General features: G+C 31.0%; 5 protein-coding genes across 5 annotated transcripts; all 5 read left to right on the forward strand. All coding sequences in view use genetic code 12, as the record gives it.

The window, feature by feature from the left end:
* Positions 1-8: 8 nt before the first annotated feature.
* DFJ63DRAFT_315759 (putative serine hydrolase) lies at positions 9-812 on the forward strand (the record flags this gene model as incomplete). The annotated part of the gene is made up of 1 exon (XM_064906608.1): positions 9-812. The coding sequence occupies one exon, from the start codon at positions 9-11 to the stop codon at positions 810-812; it is 804 nt and encodes a 267-aa protein (XP_064759851.1).
* A 197-nt stretch (positions 813-1,009) lies between these two features.
* Positions 1,010-2,446, forward strand: ABD1 (mRNA (guanine-N7)-methyltransferase; the record flags this gene model as incomplete). Its single annotated transcript, XM_064905330.1, has 1 exon — positions 1,010-2,446. The coding sequence occupies one exon, from the start codon at positions 1,010-1,012 to the stop codon at positions 2,444-2,446; it is 1,437 nt and encodes a 478-aa protein (XP_064759852.1).
* An 8,087-nt stretch (positions 2,447-10,533) lies between these two features.
* WOR4 (Wor4p) lies at positions 10,534-11,823 on the forward strand (the record flags this gene model as incomplete). Its single annotated transcript, XM_064906609.1, has 1 exon — positions 10,534-11,823. The coding sequence occupies one exon, from the start codon at positions 10,534-10,536 to the stop codon at positions 11,821-11,823; it is 1,290 nt and encodes a 429-aa protein (XP_064759853.1).
* A 363-nt stretch (positions 11,824-12,186) lies between these two features.
* DFJ63DRAFT_315762 (uncharacterized protein) lies at positions 12,187-14,694 on the forward strand (the record flags this gene model as incomplete). Its single annotated transcript, XM_064906610.1, has 1 exon — positions 12,187-14,694. The coding sequence occupies one exon, from the start codon at positions 12,187-12,189 to the stop codon at positions 14,692-14,694; it is 2,508 nt and encodes an 835-aa protein (XP_064759854.1).
* Positions 14,695-14,778: 84 nt separating this feature from the next.
* Positions 14,779-15,549, forward strand: DFJ63DRAFT_254682 (uncharacterized protein). Its single transcript, XM_064904462.1, has one exon. It carries the CDS (start codon positions 14,862-14,864, stop codon positions 15,537-15,539), a length of 678 nt encoding a protein of 225 aa, XP_064759855.1. The 5' UTR covers positions 14,779-14,861; the 3' UTR covers positions 15,540-15,549.

A 15,549-nucleotide genomic window follows, 5' to 3' on the forward strand; every position in this document is an offset into this window, starting at 1 on the left:
CAACTACTATGATGACGAGCTCTACTTCTATTAAAAGAGTATTGTGCTTGCCTGGATTTTTGCAAAGTGGAAGAGTTCTTGCGGAGAAGTCTTCAGGTTTGCGTAAGATTTTAACCAAAAAGTATGGCTTTGAGTTAGATTATATAAGTCCACCAAACATTATTCCAAACAAAGAGCAATTACCATTTAAGTTGGGGCAGACGGAGGAGGAGGAAAATGATAAATGGAACTACATAGTTGAAAATGAAACCAACAGAAGTTGGTGGGATCACCAAGATCCTGGATTATATCTTGGATTTGACGAAGCAATACAATACATTGGTAAATATATCAAAGAGAATGGACCATATGATGCGATAATAGGATTTTCTCAAGGAGCAGCCATGGCAGCTATCACTACGAACTGTATTCAAGAAATTGTACCAGGTCACCCACCATTTGAAGTAGCACTTTTGATATCGGGTTTTGCATTTACCATATTGAAAGAAAATAATACCCGAGAAAATAGATGGAACGTTAATTACGAGGTTGAAGATTTAGAAGAATACAAACAAAAGGTAGAGATTCAGAAAGACTATCTTAAATATTTCCAACCTCCATCTGATATGAATACGAAAATAATAAGCGTATATGGAAAGTTAGATAACACTGTTCCACCCATTAGATCAAAATTTCTTTCAAGTATTTATAAAGAAGCGAATTTGGTTTCATTCGAACATGAAGGGGCCCATCTTGTTCCAAATAAGAAGACCTTCTTAGAACCTATAGTAACCTTATTTAGAGAGAGTTTGCAACCAAAATCAAGTTTATAGAGGTTTATAGTTAAGAATTTGATAGATGATCGCACTTTTGTGGTGGTAATGATATTTTTGAGCGTTGGAGAAAATTAAGCTAAATGAAAATTTAAAGATCTTGTAGAAGTTGAAAGCCATCAAACATTCAAATCTGTATAATTTTGCTACGAGAAATGTCTACTCAAGAGAGGGGTGATAGCCTTAGTTCATCTCGGATGCTGCCATCGTATCTGGTTACCAATGAAGATGGACAAAAAAGAACGGCGTCTACTCGAGGTCTAAGCAGAAGAACTGCAGAAGATAAGGCTCCAGTAATAACATCTGCTTATAATGAAGAGAAAAAGAGTGCCCCTGGTTGGTTAAAAAGTGAAAGACCTGAGGATAAGTATGAAAAATATGGTGCTAGAAGAAAGCACATAGTTGATGAATCATCGGATTCAAGATATTCAAGATATAAAACTGATACCAGTTCAATTCCTGCTAAAAGACAGAGGGATGATTCTCCTGAAAGTGAGTCAAAGAGACAAGCATATGTGACTCCATATAGTAATATTGAGGTTGCTAATCCATCTGCAGATCATCATAGATCTAAAAATTATCAAACGTTTGAAAGTCATATTAGGAATCGAGAAACTGGAGATATTAATAGTATTGTTCGTAGTCATTATAACCAAAGAACTGCTCATTCAAAGCATCAAGGACCAAGAACCAATTCACCCATATATAAGTTACGTAATTTCAACAATGCTATCAAGTATATGTTAATCGGAAACAATGTTAGAAGAGATAAGAATGATAAGGGTAAATTATTCACCTTGCTTGATTTATGTTGTGGTAAAGGGGGAGATTTAAACAAATGTGAATTTGTTGAAATTGAACAATATATAGGAATTGATATATCTGATATGTCAGTTCGAGAAGCATTTACAAGATACAATCAGAAGAGAGCAAAATTTAAACAATTACATGGTAGAGATAAGAATAAGTATAATTTTGAAGCTTGTTTTGCAACTGGTGATTGTTTTGGTCAGACAATTCCTGAAATTTTAGAGCCAAACTTTCCTGGTATTATAGATAAAACCTTCCCAGTTGATGCTGTTTCTATTCAATTTTCATTACATTATTCATTTGAAACTGAAGAAAGGGTTAGGACATTAATAACAAATATTTCCAAATCATTAAGACCAGGGGGTACATTTATTGGTACCATTCCATCATCTGATTTTATAAGAGGGAAAATTCAAAGGAAAGAATATATTACTGAAGAAGGTGGATCAAATGAAAAGAAAAAGTTTGGAAATTCAATTTATTCTGTAACATTTGAGAAGGAACCACCAGCAGATGGAGTATTCAGACCACCATTTGGTAACAAATATACTTATAATTTAATTGATGCGGTTGATAATGTTCCAGAATATGTGGTTCCATTTGAAACATTGAGAAGTATATGTGAAGATTATGGACTTGAATTAAAATATAAGAAGAATTTCATTGATATTTTCAATGAAGAAATTCCTAATTATTTTAAAAAGTTAAATAAGAATTTAATTGAAGGTATGAAAAGATCAGATGGAAATTATGGAGCTGAAGGTGATGAAAAGGAAGCAGTTGGATTTTATTTGGGGTTTGTATTTGAAAAATTAGGTAACTAATAGAGGTTACCATCAAACCAAGCATAGTAAGAAATATACATACATATAAATATAACCACGTATACAAAACCAAGCCTTGTAGTAGAAATAATTATAGTAGTAGATTTGATCGTCTTGTCGAAGAGCCGAAGAATTAGAAGATGAATAAGATAGAGAAGAACAAGATTAATGAGAAGAAGAAGAAGAAGAAGAAGAAAACAACTAAAATTGGTCTCTTTCAGATGCATAATACTATATTTTAATAATATTAACCTGCATTAGTTTGGATTTGCATTTAGGTTGAAATGCGAATAATTCCGCTGTAAGTATTGAGGGTTAAATGTGCTGAACCAACCACAAAATATGTACACTAAGAATAAAATAGATTGCTATTATAGAGTGCTTAGCAGGATTATTATAATTATTATATTATTATTATATTATTATTATTATTATTATTATGGTTATCAATATGATAATTATTTTTTTCTTTGCAACACTATTATTTATACCACTATTGTTACATTCTGACGTCAGATAATATAATATAGAAGCTAGTTATTCAAAACCAAACATTAAGAATTAAAACATCTCAAATGTATTTCCCTACTTCTTCCCTCTTCCCTTATCATCTCCAATATTTGATCCGGAAACTATTTTTTTTCCCACTAAATTTGCCATACGCTGACCCTCACAGCCTAAAAAATAATGAATAAATTAAAATAATTTACCAACCCTCCCCCATACCCCTCACAGAACGAAAGAAAGAATGAATGAAAAAAAAAAAAAGATTCAGCGAGATATACCGGCAGACAGGAGAGAAAAAAAGTGAATGAATTTGAAGTACAAAAAAGATGATTCAATCTCTGCGTATAATACAATGGAAGGTATTCGGTATATGTACCTAGATTTATGTAAGTGGTTTTAGATTTAGTTTTTATTTTTCTTTATTATTGGCATGGAATTGACTCTGTTGACTATGACGACTCTAAAACTAGGACGGAATTTGCTTCCTAATAAGGGATCGTAACATAATATAGCATAGACTATGATTTGAAATTAGACTAAATAAATAAATGAAGTGGGGTTTTTGCTTATCCTTCTTGCATCTGTTTAAATTAATTAATTGATTAAATTGATTTATTTATTTTTTATCTTATTTTTCTTTTTTTTTTTTTGATTTTTTTTTTTCATATTTTTTATTATTTTTTTTTTTTTGATTTACTTCATTCAAAATTCCTTCCTTCCTTCGATGTATTCCTGCTCCAACGGTTTTTGTTTTTTTTATTTGTCTTATTTTTCTCTCTGTCTGTTCGCCATCTTTTTTTTTTCTTTCATGCTGAATTTTGTATTTTTGTTACCGTTTTATGCATCACTGTAACGATTTTCCCATCTGTCGATGGCTATAGTTGAAAGTTTAACTGATCGTTATCTAAAGGGTATACTTAATCCAAGAAATAATATAAGAGAAAATAGAAGCAAGCATAGGCATTTACTAAAAATAAAAAGAGATTTAAGAATGAGGGAAGGAATAAAATATAAAATAATTTGACTTATCAAAGGAAGGGAAGGCCCCTAACAAAAAAAATAATCTATTGAAAAATAAAGAAAGAAAAAAAAAAGACAATAATAAATAAAAAGAATGGATTAAAATCAATTTTAGAATTAGATTCATTTTAAATTAGATTAAATTAAGTACTAAGAAAATTGCATTTGAGAATGGCTACATAATCATTAAAATCCAAACACTTTATGAATTCGAAGATGTGTCTAGTGGTCAAAGCATTAGGAAATCTTCGGACAATAACCATTACGTATCATAAAGAAGTAGAATTCCATCCCTGCTTTTTTTTTTTTTTTGCATGTGGTACAGAGTAAAATACCAATCGAACTTTGGTCTATAGTCCAGGAAACCCAACACAAATTTAGAATTTCAAAATACTGAATAAAAATAAATACATAAAAAAAATTAAATATTATTAATATTATTATTATTTATCAAAAAAAAAAAAAAGAATTAAATTTAAAACCCTAAAAAACAATATAAGTACTGCCTGGTAATACAATTTTTTCTTCTGTCCGTCCCGTAAGTTTGTAATATAGCCAAGTACGCCAATTCCCTAAAAACTAAAATAACAATAGCGAGAGTTTTTCCTTTTGAACCACGCAACTTTGCATATTCAAATCCAACTTAGCAGGAGTCCAGTATCACATACCAATGTTTGGGTATTTTTTTTCTCTGCCAGTATGTTTAAACCAATATAAAAAAAAGCATCCTGAATAGACAGGTTTAAGTCGGGTCCTTTTTGTCATTGTTTCTCTTAAAAAAAAATCGTTTTGAAAGTGATGTGAAATTTAGCATCCTTAATTTAAAATAAATTAAATAAGAATAATATTTTGTGTGTAAGATGCATACTGATATACATATTATATGTATATGAGTATGCAAGTATGTGCATAACTAGGTTGTTGAGAGTCTGAACATGCATAAAACTCTATTTCGGTCTCTTTGTTGTCTTTGTTAACGTGCTGTACACTTGCTAATTTTACTTTATATACAGTATGAGAATTGTAGGACCACTTTTTTTTGTGAACTGTGAACATTTTGATCTGAGTAAGTTGACATAAACTTTAGTCTTAAACTTTAATCTTCAAGCTGAATAACTTTTTGTTTACTATTTGGACCCTTACCTAATTTCATTTTAATGTGTTTTTAACACATTTGGGAGTTTCAGATTTATAAATTGGCTTCGTCACACACAGTATTTTAATCCGGAAGTCACCTTTATATGAAACTGCTTCCTGTAAAATGTACCAGTAATGACAACCTTATTTTAATTAAGAAAAAGAGTTGTGAGATTATATATGTATGTATATATGTACGGCGAAATTATCGATGCCATCATATTTTCGTCAAGTTTATTATGATTAGACCATAGGTGACGAATACGATACCCCCATGTCTAAGAATCGATCCATTATTACGTGAGTTACGCATTTTTAGTGAATTGCTAGGGGGAAATTTTTTTTCTTACTGACGTATTTAATATTTTTGTAGTCCTGTTGTTATTGTTAAACTTAAAGTTTAATGTCCATTAACTCAAGGTTATTTCTACATAACCTTATTACACAATTAGAAAAAATGTTAAGTTTCTTAATCCAAAGTAGATAACGGAGAAACGCATATTTGATGCAACTGTGTATCGTCGTATTCATTTATTGTAGTTATAGTTAAAGTCATCTAAGAAACTCTGTTTTGTGGTTAATATTGCTTGATTTATTCTTTGAATCTCATTTTTGACTTATATGTGTGTATCTTAGCGAAACGAAATTCTCAAAAAATATAATGTATATTTCCCTAATAGGCATCTGAAAAAATATTATTATGTTCTATGTTAGGAGGTAAAATCGAAGGTACATTCACCTTTACGCGAATGCGCCACCACTAATCAATAGAAAGTCTATAGTATATTTTAAAAAAGGTTAGGGGGAAAATCAATTATCTTCATTAGACTATTCATTAGTAAAGGAACCATTGTCGTTGATGTTCATTTCAGTTATATTTATGTCACCTTTTATCGAGACATATGATTGTTCCTATTATTGGAAAACATTCTTTGATCGAGGTTAAAATTTTATTATTTAATTTTTTTCTCCGTGTCCAGTTTAAAGAGGTATTTGTCCCCTTTTTTTTGATCGAATCTCGAGACGTTTGCTTAAAACAAGCTTTTGTAAGAAAATTATATCAAAAATTATTTACACAAACAAGCTAGAGCGGTCCAATTACCTAATGCAATCAGACAATAAAGTCAATATTAATTTTTTAATTTTATTGTGAAATGAAATTTTCTCAATGTTGCTAATTAATTTTCTTAGTTGTGTAAAGAGCATTGAACCTAAAAATTTGGAAAACAAAATAAATTGGAATGGCCCCCTATCAAAATGGAGCCCAGACCTATTCACACCTAAATAATAAAATCGTCGTAGATAAAATAATTTTATTGTTATTATTATTTATTAATGTTACTATGTTTATACTATTAGACTGCGATACTACTATATATAAATAGGTTCCCAGTAATAGTTTTGGGTGCTTATTTCGAGTCTCGGATAATATAAGATTTTCCTGTAACCTGCACCTTCACAATAATTATAACCGCAAATCATTCCCTTAATCAAAAATAAAGCGGATATAGAACAAACCGTAATGACACATACGCTAGTTAGCGTTTAGATCACCGAATCGCTACCATAACTGCAAATATTCATTCTTGGAGCTTTTAATAAGGGCATTTATCAATAAAAGTCTAAAATTGTTGTCTGATGTTACTTGTTTTGTTTTACACTTGAATTGAGCCGATTACATAAAGTTTATGTACATCCGTTGACCCAAATTCTCGTATTGAAAACGTTTCTACAAACAAAGTTTGCTTAAAGAATAGTGTGACACAATTTAAAGCAAAGGTAACTAGTTATAGTTAATTTGCAAAGGCGGTCACTGATCTAATAGTGCAGTCTATATATGTAGATCAAAAATTTAGGTGAACAGCTAGAAAAAAAATAATTTGAAATACCTAGAACACAAATAATACAGACAAATAAAATAGCTAGACATTTCAAAAAAAAAAAAAAAAAAAAAAGAGAATGAAAGTAGCTTCACATCATTAGAATTCTAGTCCTGTGGTATGCATAGTTTATATTGCCTAACCCACTTTGGGTCGATTTAAACTTTTCCAAATGATCTTAATAGTAGTATGAAAACTTTGATAAAGATTGTGAAATGGTAGTAACGTTTCATGTTACGCTGGTTTGAGTCGTTATAACTCCGATGGGGGTTCGTACCATTTAGTTGGCATGATTGAATTGGGGTTGTACTTTTTGCTTTTGTATTATGCACCCAGTTGATATATGTTGGGCCAAGGAAATCTTGTACTCACATGAATTGTTAAATTTTGTTCTCTTTGAGATTTGACCTGCTTTATATACTCTGTACGAGGCTGATATAACGTCGGCATATTTGTTGTCCTTGCCCCGGACTTTTCTTTGACAATCATATGTATATTATTGTGTTGTTCAATTGATTTACATCCATGTTACTTTTTTTTCATTAAGCAATGAATTACCACATTCGGAGTATGACGGAAAAAATGAATGTTGAGGAAGAAAAATAATGAATTTCATGCCGAAATACAACAACGGTCCTCCACTGCGAAAGATACCTGATCGATATGTCTAATAATACGAAGTTAAAACCCTCACAATAGCATCTAACACCTTAAATTTTAGGTGCTTGTAAAATTGTAAGTCGATTTCTTTTTTTTGGATTTCAATCGCTTCTCCATATTTATCTTACCCAGGGAGAAAGGGAAACATAACATTGGTTTAAAGAGATTTTCTTTTTTATTTTTTTTGCTCGTACAAAAACATTATTTGTGACTCTCTTTCCGAATCAGGAAACTCACCGTAAAAGCAAAGAGGCATCGAAAGAATTTCAAAAATAGAAAAAATAAACGAATTTTGCTAGTTTAAAACTCTAACCTTCTTTGCCATTTTTTTGACTTTAGTTTAAAAACGATTAGAAGCACTTCTTTACGCAGTAGTATTAAAAGATACATCTAAAAGTTAATTCACCACCTGTTTATCAGGTAGCAAATATGTCCAATTTGCTTACCATAGAGCCTCAAGTATTGATCATGCGTTCAAAAATAAAATAATGAAATCTAGCAAAAAATAAAAATAAAAATAAAAAAAAAATAAAAAAAAAAAAAAAAATAACGTGCGATAGGAAGCATAATTGCAAAGGCTCAGATCCGAAGCAATTTTTACTTTCACATTTCCTAAATGATTGACTATATTTAACCATCTCAGTTTAATATCGCCTATCCTGATCTAAACTAATGTAACCATAATTACAGTGATCTAATTATTACTAAAGAGAACTAAATAGTTATAAGAGAAAACCACAGACAATCAAATGGTCTAACCGAAACTGAAATATGCTTGCAGTCATGTATAATGCCAATAATTGTACGAGTAGCTTTCACGTCTTGTCATAATCTGCTGTATTCTTGCCTCTGTTTGAAAAAGCGCCTTATTTTTACCAATTTGAAAATACCCCTTTTTTAGCTGCTCATAGTACCATACTTTCACGCGCAAGTGAAAAAAACCACTCGTTTTTTGGAAATTTTATTTACGAACTAACCTTATCTCTTCACTTAGACAGAGAGAATGAACAAAAGAAAATACAACAACGAATATTTCAAAAGAAATGACATGAAGACCAGATCCGTTTCAAACTTTTCCACGGAACATAACTTTGAAAGTGGTTGGAGAAAAGGAATGATGTCAAGCGGGGTCAGTAAATTATGACTTATAGACCAATGCATTTTAAAAAAAAGATAAAGATCAATCGTAAGGCTAACAATTTTAGTTGATAAAACAAGACCAATGCAAAACATACACATTTGTTGAAATTTTTCTTCTCATTGTCAATATAGATATTATAATGCATTTATTTGTTGAAAGCTTATAGTTTAAAGAGAAAAAAAATTAAGCGAATTTATTAATTAGCAAAATTTCAATTGATTTCTTCTTCAGGCTACAAAATTCAAAAAAAAATTAAGGAAAAGAAATCATTGAACTGTTTCAGTGACAAAAACACAGCTTGAAGGAAAAATTCGTAATAAGAGACAAATCATAAAATATATTCTCCCTAAAGATTTATTTAAACTTCTAGACAAGTTGTCGAAGATATCCAGAATGAACAACATAGTTCTTTAGGTTTAAGAAACCACATTATAGTACCATATTATCCCTGTAAGACGGGTGTTTGGGACTTTTAAAAATTAAACTAGGCAAAAAAAATTAACAATCCACAATTATAATAAACTTTTTTGTGCATAAATTATTTTTTTATTTTAGAATTTTTATGCATAAAAAATTAAATTTTAACAGAAGTTATTAAATTGTTTTTTTTTATTTTTTCAAAATTGAAAGAGTATTTATTTATAATTATCAATGATAGGCACCCCAAATGTTAATAAGGGCCGAGCGAACATATAAGGATATATATATATGTATATATATACCCAATAGTTCAACCAATACTATTTTACAAGGGCTTTTTTTTTGTTTTTTGAAGTTTCTCTTTTAAAGGAGTATTTGGCGGTTTTTTGATTTCATAAAAGCACAGATTTATTTTTTATTATATAAATTCCAGATTTCATTTTTCGAAATTGGGTATACAAATCTTGGTTTATATCAACAACAGATCTCATTTGAATTCGAGATTCTTCGATACATTGCTTTCTTTCACAACCACTTACTCTTCGTTCCTTCTTTTTTGTTATACATATATTTTTGTAAAAGTTGTGAATATAGATAAGCAATCGTGGGTTAATCAAAGAAGCTTCATTAAATAATAAATCATCAAATTTGTTAAAAAATAATCATTGTCATTCGTAAATTCATAAAAAAGAGAAATTTCGTTCCATCAAAGTAAACAGATACTACAATACTTCAAATCATAAAAGAAGTGGACCTAAACTCAGACAGTTGATCTTAGCTTTCTTTGAAATTAATATCCTAAAGATTTAATAAAGATCCTCCATTGGTAGGGAATACTTCAATTCAATTTTAATCATTCAAAAGTTCAGCATATATGTTTCCTAGTTGAATACAACCCTATCACATAAATTATTTATTAACAGGAATCAAGAGCATTTACAAATTTGTCAATTTTAGTATTCCAGTCATTCTGAACGTTACTATCACAAAAATTCCACATAAGCATCGGCATTTGAAATAGCTTGAACCCCAGTATTCGCCATTTAGAAGTACAAAGGGTTTAAAACATACTAAAAATTTGTTACAATTTTCCAGCATTTATATTTCCCCAGATAAGTTAAGTTTATCTAGGTTCCTTTTTGGATTTTGACTTCATCAATTGTTGCAGGATAATAAAAAGTGTCAATAGCTTCGGTAGTTTTCACTTTTCCAAAATTTGTTTGTGTTTCTTTATAGTTTGTTTGTTTCAAAAGTTGTATTATATTAATCTTTACATTGTTTGATTTCCATATATTGGGAATTTGTATTATTTCATAGCAAAAATGTCACCAGATCACCACCAAATAGTATCACCAAATGTTAAAAATGACGTTCAAGATAAGCCAAAGCTACAGTCAGAAAAGGAGCCATATCTAGACGGTAATGTTGAACTAAAGAAAGAGAATAATGAACTGTCGGAAGATGGCAGAAGTTATAAAAATGTCTCGATCAATCTGATACTAAACATTCATGGGAGGACGATAGACTCAAATTCAGGAGCAGCTAGGCTACCGTCGTTGGAGTCGGCAATTAGTTCCACAAAGCCATTTCAGTCAAATTTGCAATCATCACCTTCCTATAGTCAATACTATGGTCATTCACAACAAGGGTCATCAAATCTTGATGTAAGGTTATCATCAGCATCATATTATGAGCCACATTTACAAAATTCACAAGCTGTATCTAATAATTATCCATCAAACTTGTATCATAATAAACACATACTTCCAGAGCATAGACCCCCAATAACATCATTAGTGAATTCAAATTCTAATCAAGCTACAACAAATAACTACCCACACAACATGGTCTCGGTACCATATCCACAAGTAAATCTGTATGCTCAATCAACAGGAATGAATGTATCACAAAGTGTTCCGGCTGGGGCTCCATTAAACGTTTCATATCATGCCTTGGAACATCAAACTCATCTGGCACTGGACTTAGATCCTTTGCATGAAAATAAAAGAGGAAGACGATTTAGAAGAAGGTACAATCAAATTGTACGGAAATATAGTTGTTCTTTTCCAGGTTGTGTTAAGAGCTATGGATCATTGAATCATTTAAATACACATATAGTTACGAAGAAACATGGTCATAGAAAATCAAAAGCTGATTTCCAACATAGTCATCTTCTAAGCGAAGAAATTTCCAAAGGTCATTATATTGATGGCAATGCATCACATTTACATCAACAAGGTCCTCAACAATCACATTCTGAGTATACATCGGGAAACTACTGGTATGGATTTCCCGTTCAAGCAAGAGGAACAACTAATCAAACAATTCCAATGGCAGATCATTCAGTGATTGTAAATTCGGCTCCTCCTCCGCCACCTCCACCAGTTGGTTATATGTATTATTCATCAAATTATCCAGGACAACCGGTACAACAGCCGCAAGTGAATCAGCAAAGAATTGCTGTTGGTTGGCCACAACAAGCAGGATATCAACCCTTTTCGCAGCTGCAACAGACGAACTACAATAACACATTAAGCGAGCAAATACTTCCACAATCTAATGCTGATAAAAATAAGGATAAAAATATAAATACATCGCAACATCCTAAATAATAGAATCATAATAAAGCGAACATTCTCTTGTAAATAAAATGTCAGCCTGGATAGATTTAAAATTTTATAAATATGTTTGTTTGTATATTTATTCATTAATAAAAATATGTACATTAGACTTGAATCAATTACATAGTAACTAGTTCAATGACTTGTATTTACAACTATAGAGATTCCTTATTAAACCAAATGTAGTAGATATTTCGAGCCTAAAAGTCTTTTTTTTTTTTTTTTTTTTTTATTTATTTTTTTGATCTCAGAATTTTTTAAAGGACAGGAAAATCAGAAGTGTATGTGTTAATTGTTGACATCACATTGTGACAACAAACACATTCACTTATTAAGTCCAACCGTATTCAAAGAATGGGGAAAAGAAGACCCAAGCATGAGAGTGAAGGTTCTGAATTACCTGAGACTGATTCTGATGCCAATTTGATATTGAAAACAAAAGTGGATGAGACTGTGGATATGGAAAATTCAAACAACATAGATATAGAGAACACTGATCTACCGGTAAAAGATTTGAAGTCTTCAGTGGAAGAAGATCCAATTGACAAGAATATAACAGATCTGGTATTGGACAAAACTGAATTCAACGGTTCACATGAAGAAACGGAGGTACAAGATACATCTTCAATCAATATTGATATCGATAATGCCGCCAATACAGAAGCTAATACATCTTCTACTAGCCCTACTCAAGAACTAGTAGAAGCGGCACCAGTCACCAAGAAAAGATTAACATTACAAGAAAGATTGGCATTGGCAGCAAAGGGGAAGAAATCGAAATCGAAACCTATATCAAGTCCGAATGTTGATAATTCAATTGTTTCTTCTCCAAATTCGTTAACCCCTTCAACTAGCAATGATCGTGATACCTTGGACAAACAACTTGATGTATCTGGAACTGATCAGATAATAAATAATGAGACAGAAATAAAGGATGATGTACATCAATTGAAGGATCAGATAGAAAAATTACAAGCCAGTAATTCTTACTTACTGAATCAAGTCAAAAGTTTGTCAAAACAAAGAACTACTGTTTTTGATTCAAATGCCTTGTCATCTTTTGAAAAGGAGAAGCAAGAATTGATTGCAAAAGTTGAAGCTAAAGATGAGACTATCAAGCAATTACTTCTGGAAGGTGAAGCTTTATCAGTTAAGGAGCTTAAATTGAATGAAACAATTAAAAAATTGAAAAGTTCTAATGCAGATTTAGAGACTAGTTTGTTGGCGTATTCAGAAAAGAATGAAGAAAGCTCATTGGCATTAGGAGAAATGGAAGACTTTTTAAAAGTCCATAGATTCAACTCTGTATCTCACTTAATGGAGCAGCATGTTAAAATGTCCCAGAAGTTAGAAGAGGTACAGTCAGATCTTGAGAAAGAATTAGGTATGAAATGGGAAGCAAAGTATAGGGAACAACAAATACTATATGAAGAGCAACTTTCATCAAAAAAACAGTCTATAAAGGATTTTAATGAGTTAAAGATACAGCATGATATGTATAAAAGGCAACATGAACTAGAGTTAGATAGTAAGGATGCTTTGATTTCTGATCTTAAAAATGAAATTGCTAACCTAAAGAGTAATAATAATAAAGAGGTAGCTCGTTTGGAGTATAAAATTGAGTTGTTAAGAATAGAGAATGAAACATCGCAGAATGGTCAATCAGACAGCAATCAGAAATCTAAAGGAGATTCACAACATCAACATGATTCGGAAAGAATAAACCAAAAGTCAATTGACTACGATGAGTTTGTTACCTTGTCCCAAACGCATCATCAATTACAGCAACAATTCTTGGCTTCTCAAGAAAATTGGAAGGTTATAGAATCCAATCTTCTAAGCAAAATTGATAATTTGGCAACAACCGTTGATTCACTTCAACGTTCTAAGCAAAAATTAACGCATGAATTGAAAAGATCGACAAATACTTTGACTAAGAAAGAAGAAGATTATGTTAATATTCAAAATACTTATAAATCGGCATTAAACGACAAGGAAGAAATAGAATTTGCATTGCAGATGAAAGAAAACGAATTAGGTGATTTACATGACAAGCTTGAAAAGCTTAAAGACGTTTATAATAATGATAGAGTGAACTTAACAGCAAAGATAAAATCCTTAACTGATTCACTTGAAAAATCAGCTGCACCAGTTACTTCTGATCTTCTGTTGGGCTTGAGTCAAAGAAGATTTAATGGTAGTGGTTTAAATATAAATATAGAGCAAGCTTCAAAGACTCCAAATTTCAGATCCAATTCATCTCAGAGTATTCCAGATACGGCCTATGGTTCAAATTGGCAAGACATTAAATTTGGTGAATCTTCTACAACCCCAGCAATTCCAAAAGATTTTGCATTCAATAACAATTCAGATACGTCCTTGGATGAAAGTTTTGATAATATCAATGAGGATAACTATTCGATAGGATCAAGGTATGCTAGTCAAGTATTACATTCGAATAATAGTAACATTGTACAGGGAAGTATTTCTAGTACTATACCTGCAGGCAATGGTGGTGGAAATATACAATTAATAAATAAAATGAGTTCAAATATTAGACGTCTAGAGATTGAATTGAATACATTAAGAGAAGAAAACAATCTGTTGATAATAGAAAAAGAAAAGACAGAACAAGATATCCTAGGAGGATTCAAATTGCATGAAGAATTAGAAGCATTGAATACCAAGATCCAAACTTTAGAAACAGAACTCGATTCGAAGAGCAAGAAAGAACAAACTATGCTTGAGGTGATTGGAGAAAAATCTGAACAAGTGGAAGAGTTAAAGGCTGATGTTCAAGATTTAAAGGAGCTCTGTAAATTACAAATTCAACAGTTAATTGAATTTCAAGATGCTAAATAGATTAATATATAAAGATCGTAAAGTGTCTTTTTTACCATATATTTTAAATTTTGTAGATGCGAAGACTTTAAAGGTCGTGCACTTCAGTTGTTAAAAAAAATTATTTTTATTTTTCATAGAGAAGACCTTATATTGCAAAATTTACATTCATTATCATTAGAATCAACATGTCATTAGAGGTTAGAGGGATGTTTGATGATTCGTTGAAGTACTTCGCGAATGTGATATCAAACAACCTAAGAAATGAGGTTCAACTTATAGAGGTTGAAGAGGAAAGTACTCAAATCATCGCAAGAAATTATGTTTGTAAATACGAACTTGAACCAGAACAGAAGATATCGAGTATTGAATGGATTCAAAGAGTTTCTTCTTCCAATAATAGAAAGGGAAGAGGTAAGAAGAGATCTGCACATCCTGAAGATGTAAACCATAACGGTTTGTCCTTACCTGTTTTAGCAGTATTGTTAAATAGTACCGAGGTATGGTTATTTACACCTGGTATTAGTCAACCAACTGGAAAGATTTCAACTGATTTTCCTATTTCATGCATCTCCAAGTCATATAATACAGAAAATTCATTATTAGTGTTTGATTCTGAACACAATAGATTGATTGAATATTCATTAGATACATTAGAACAAACCAAAGTAATACTGTTAAAGAGCAAAACTTCAGTGAAATCTGTGGTTGGTCTTGCATCAGATAAAAGGAAAGCTTTATTAGTAGGAGATCATTCTGTGTCTTTGATTAGTTTAACTAATACAAAGAATCCATTAATAACTGTATTTTCAAAATTTGAGGGTACTATTTCTCATGTGCATCCAAGTTATGATCAACAAAAATAATTTTATTGTT

The sequence above is a fragment of the Scheffersomyces coipomensis genome (genome assembly GCF_036884675.1).
Source record: "Scheffersomyces coipomensis strain NRRL Y-17651 chromosome Unknown DFJ63scaffold_8, whole genome shotgun sequence".
Classification (NCBI taxonomy): domain Eukaryota; kingdom Fungi; phylum Ascomycota; class Pichiomycetes; order Serinales; family Debaryomycetaceae; genus Scheffersomyces; species Scheffersomyces coipomensis.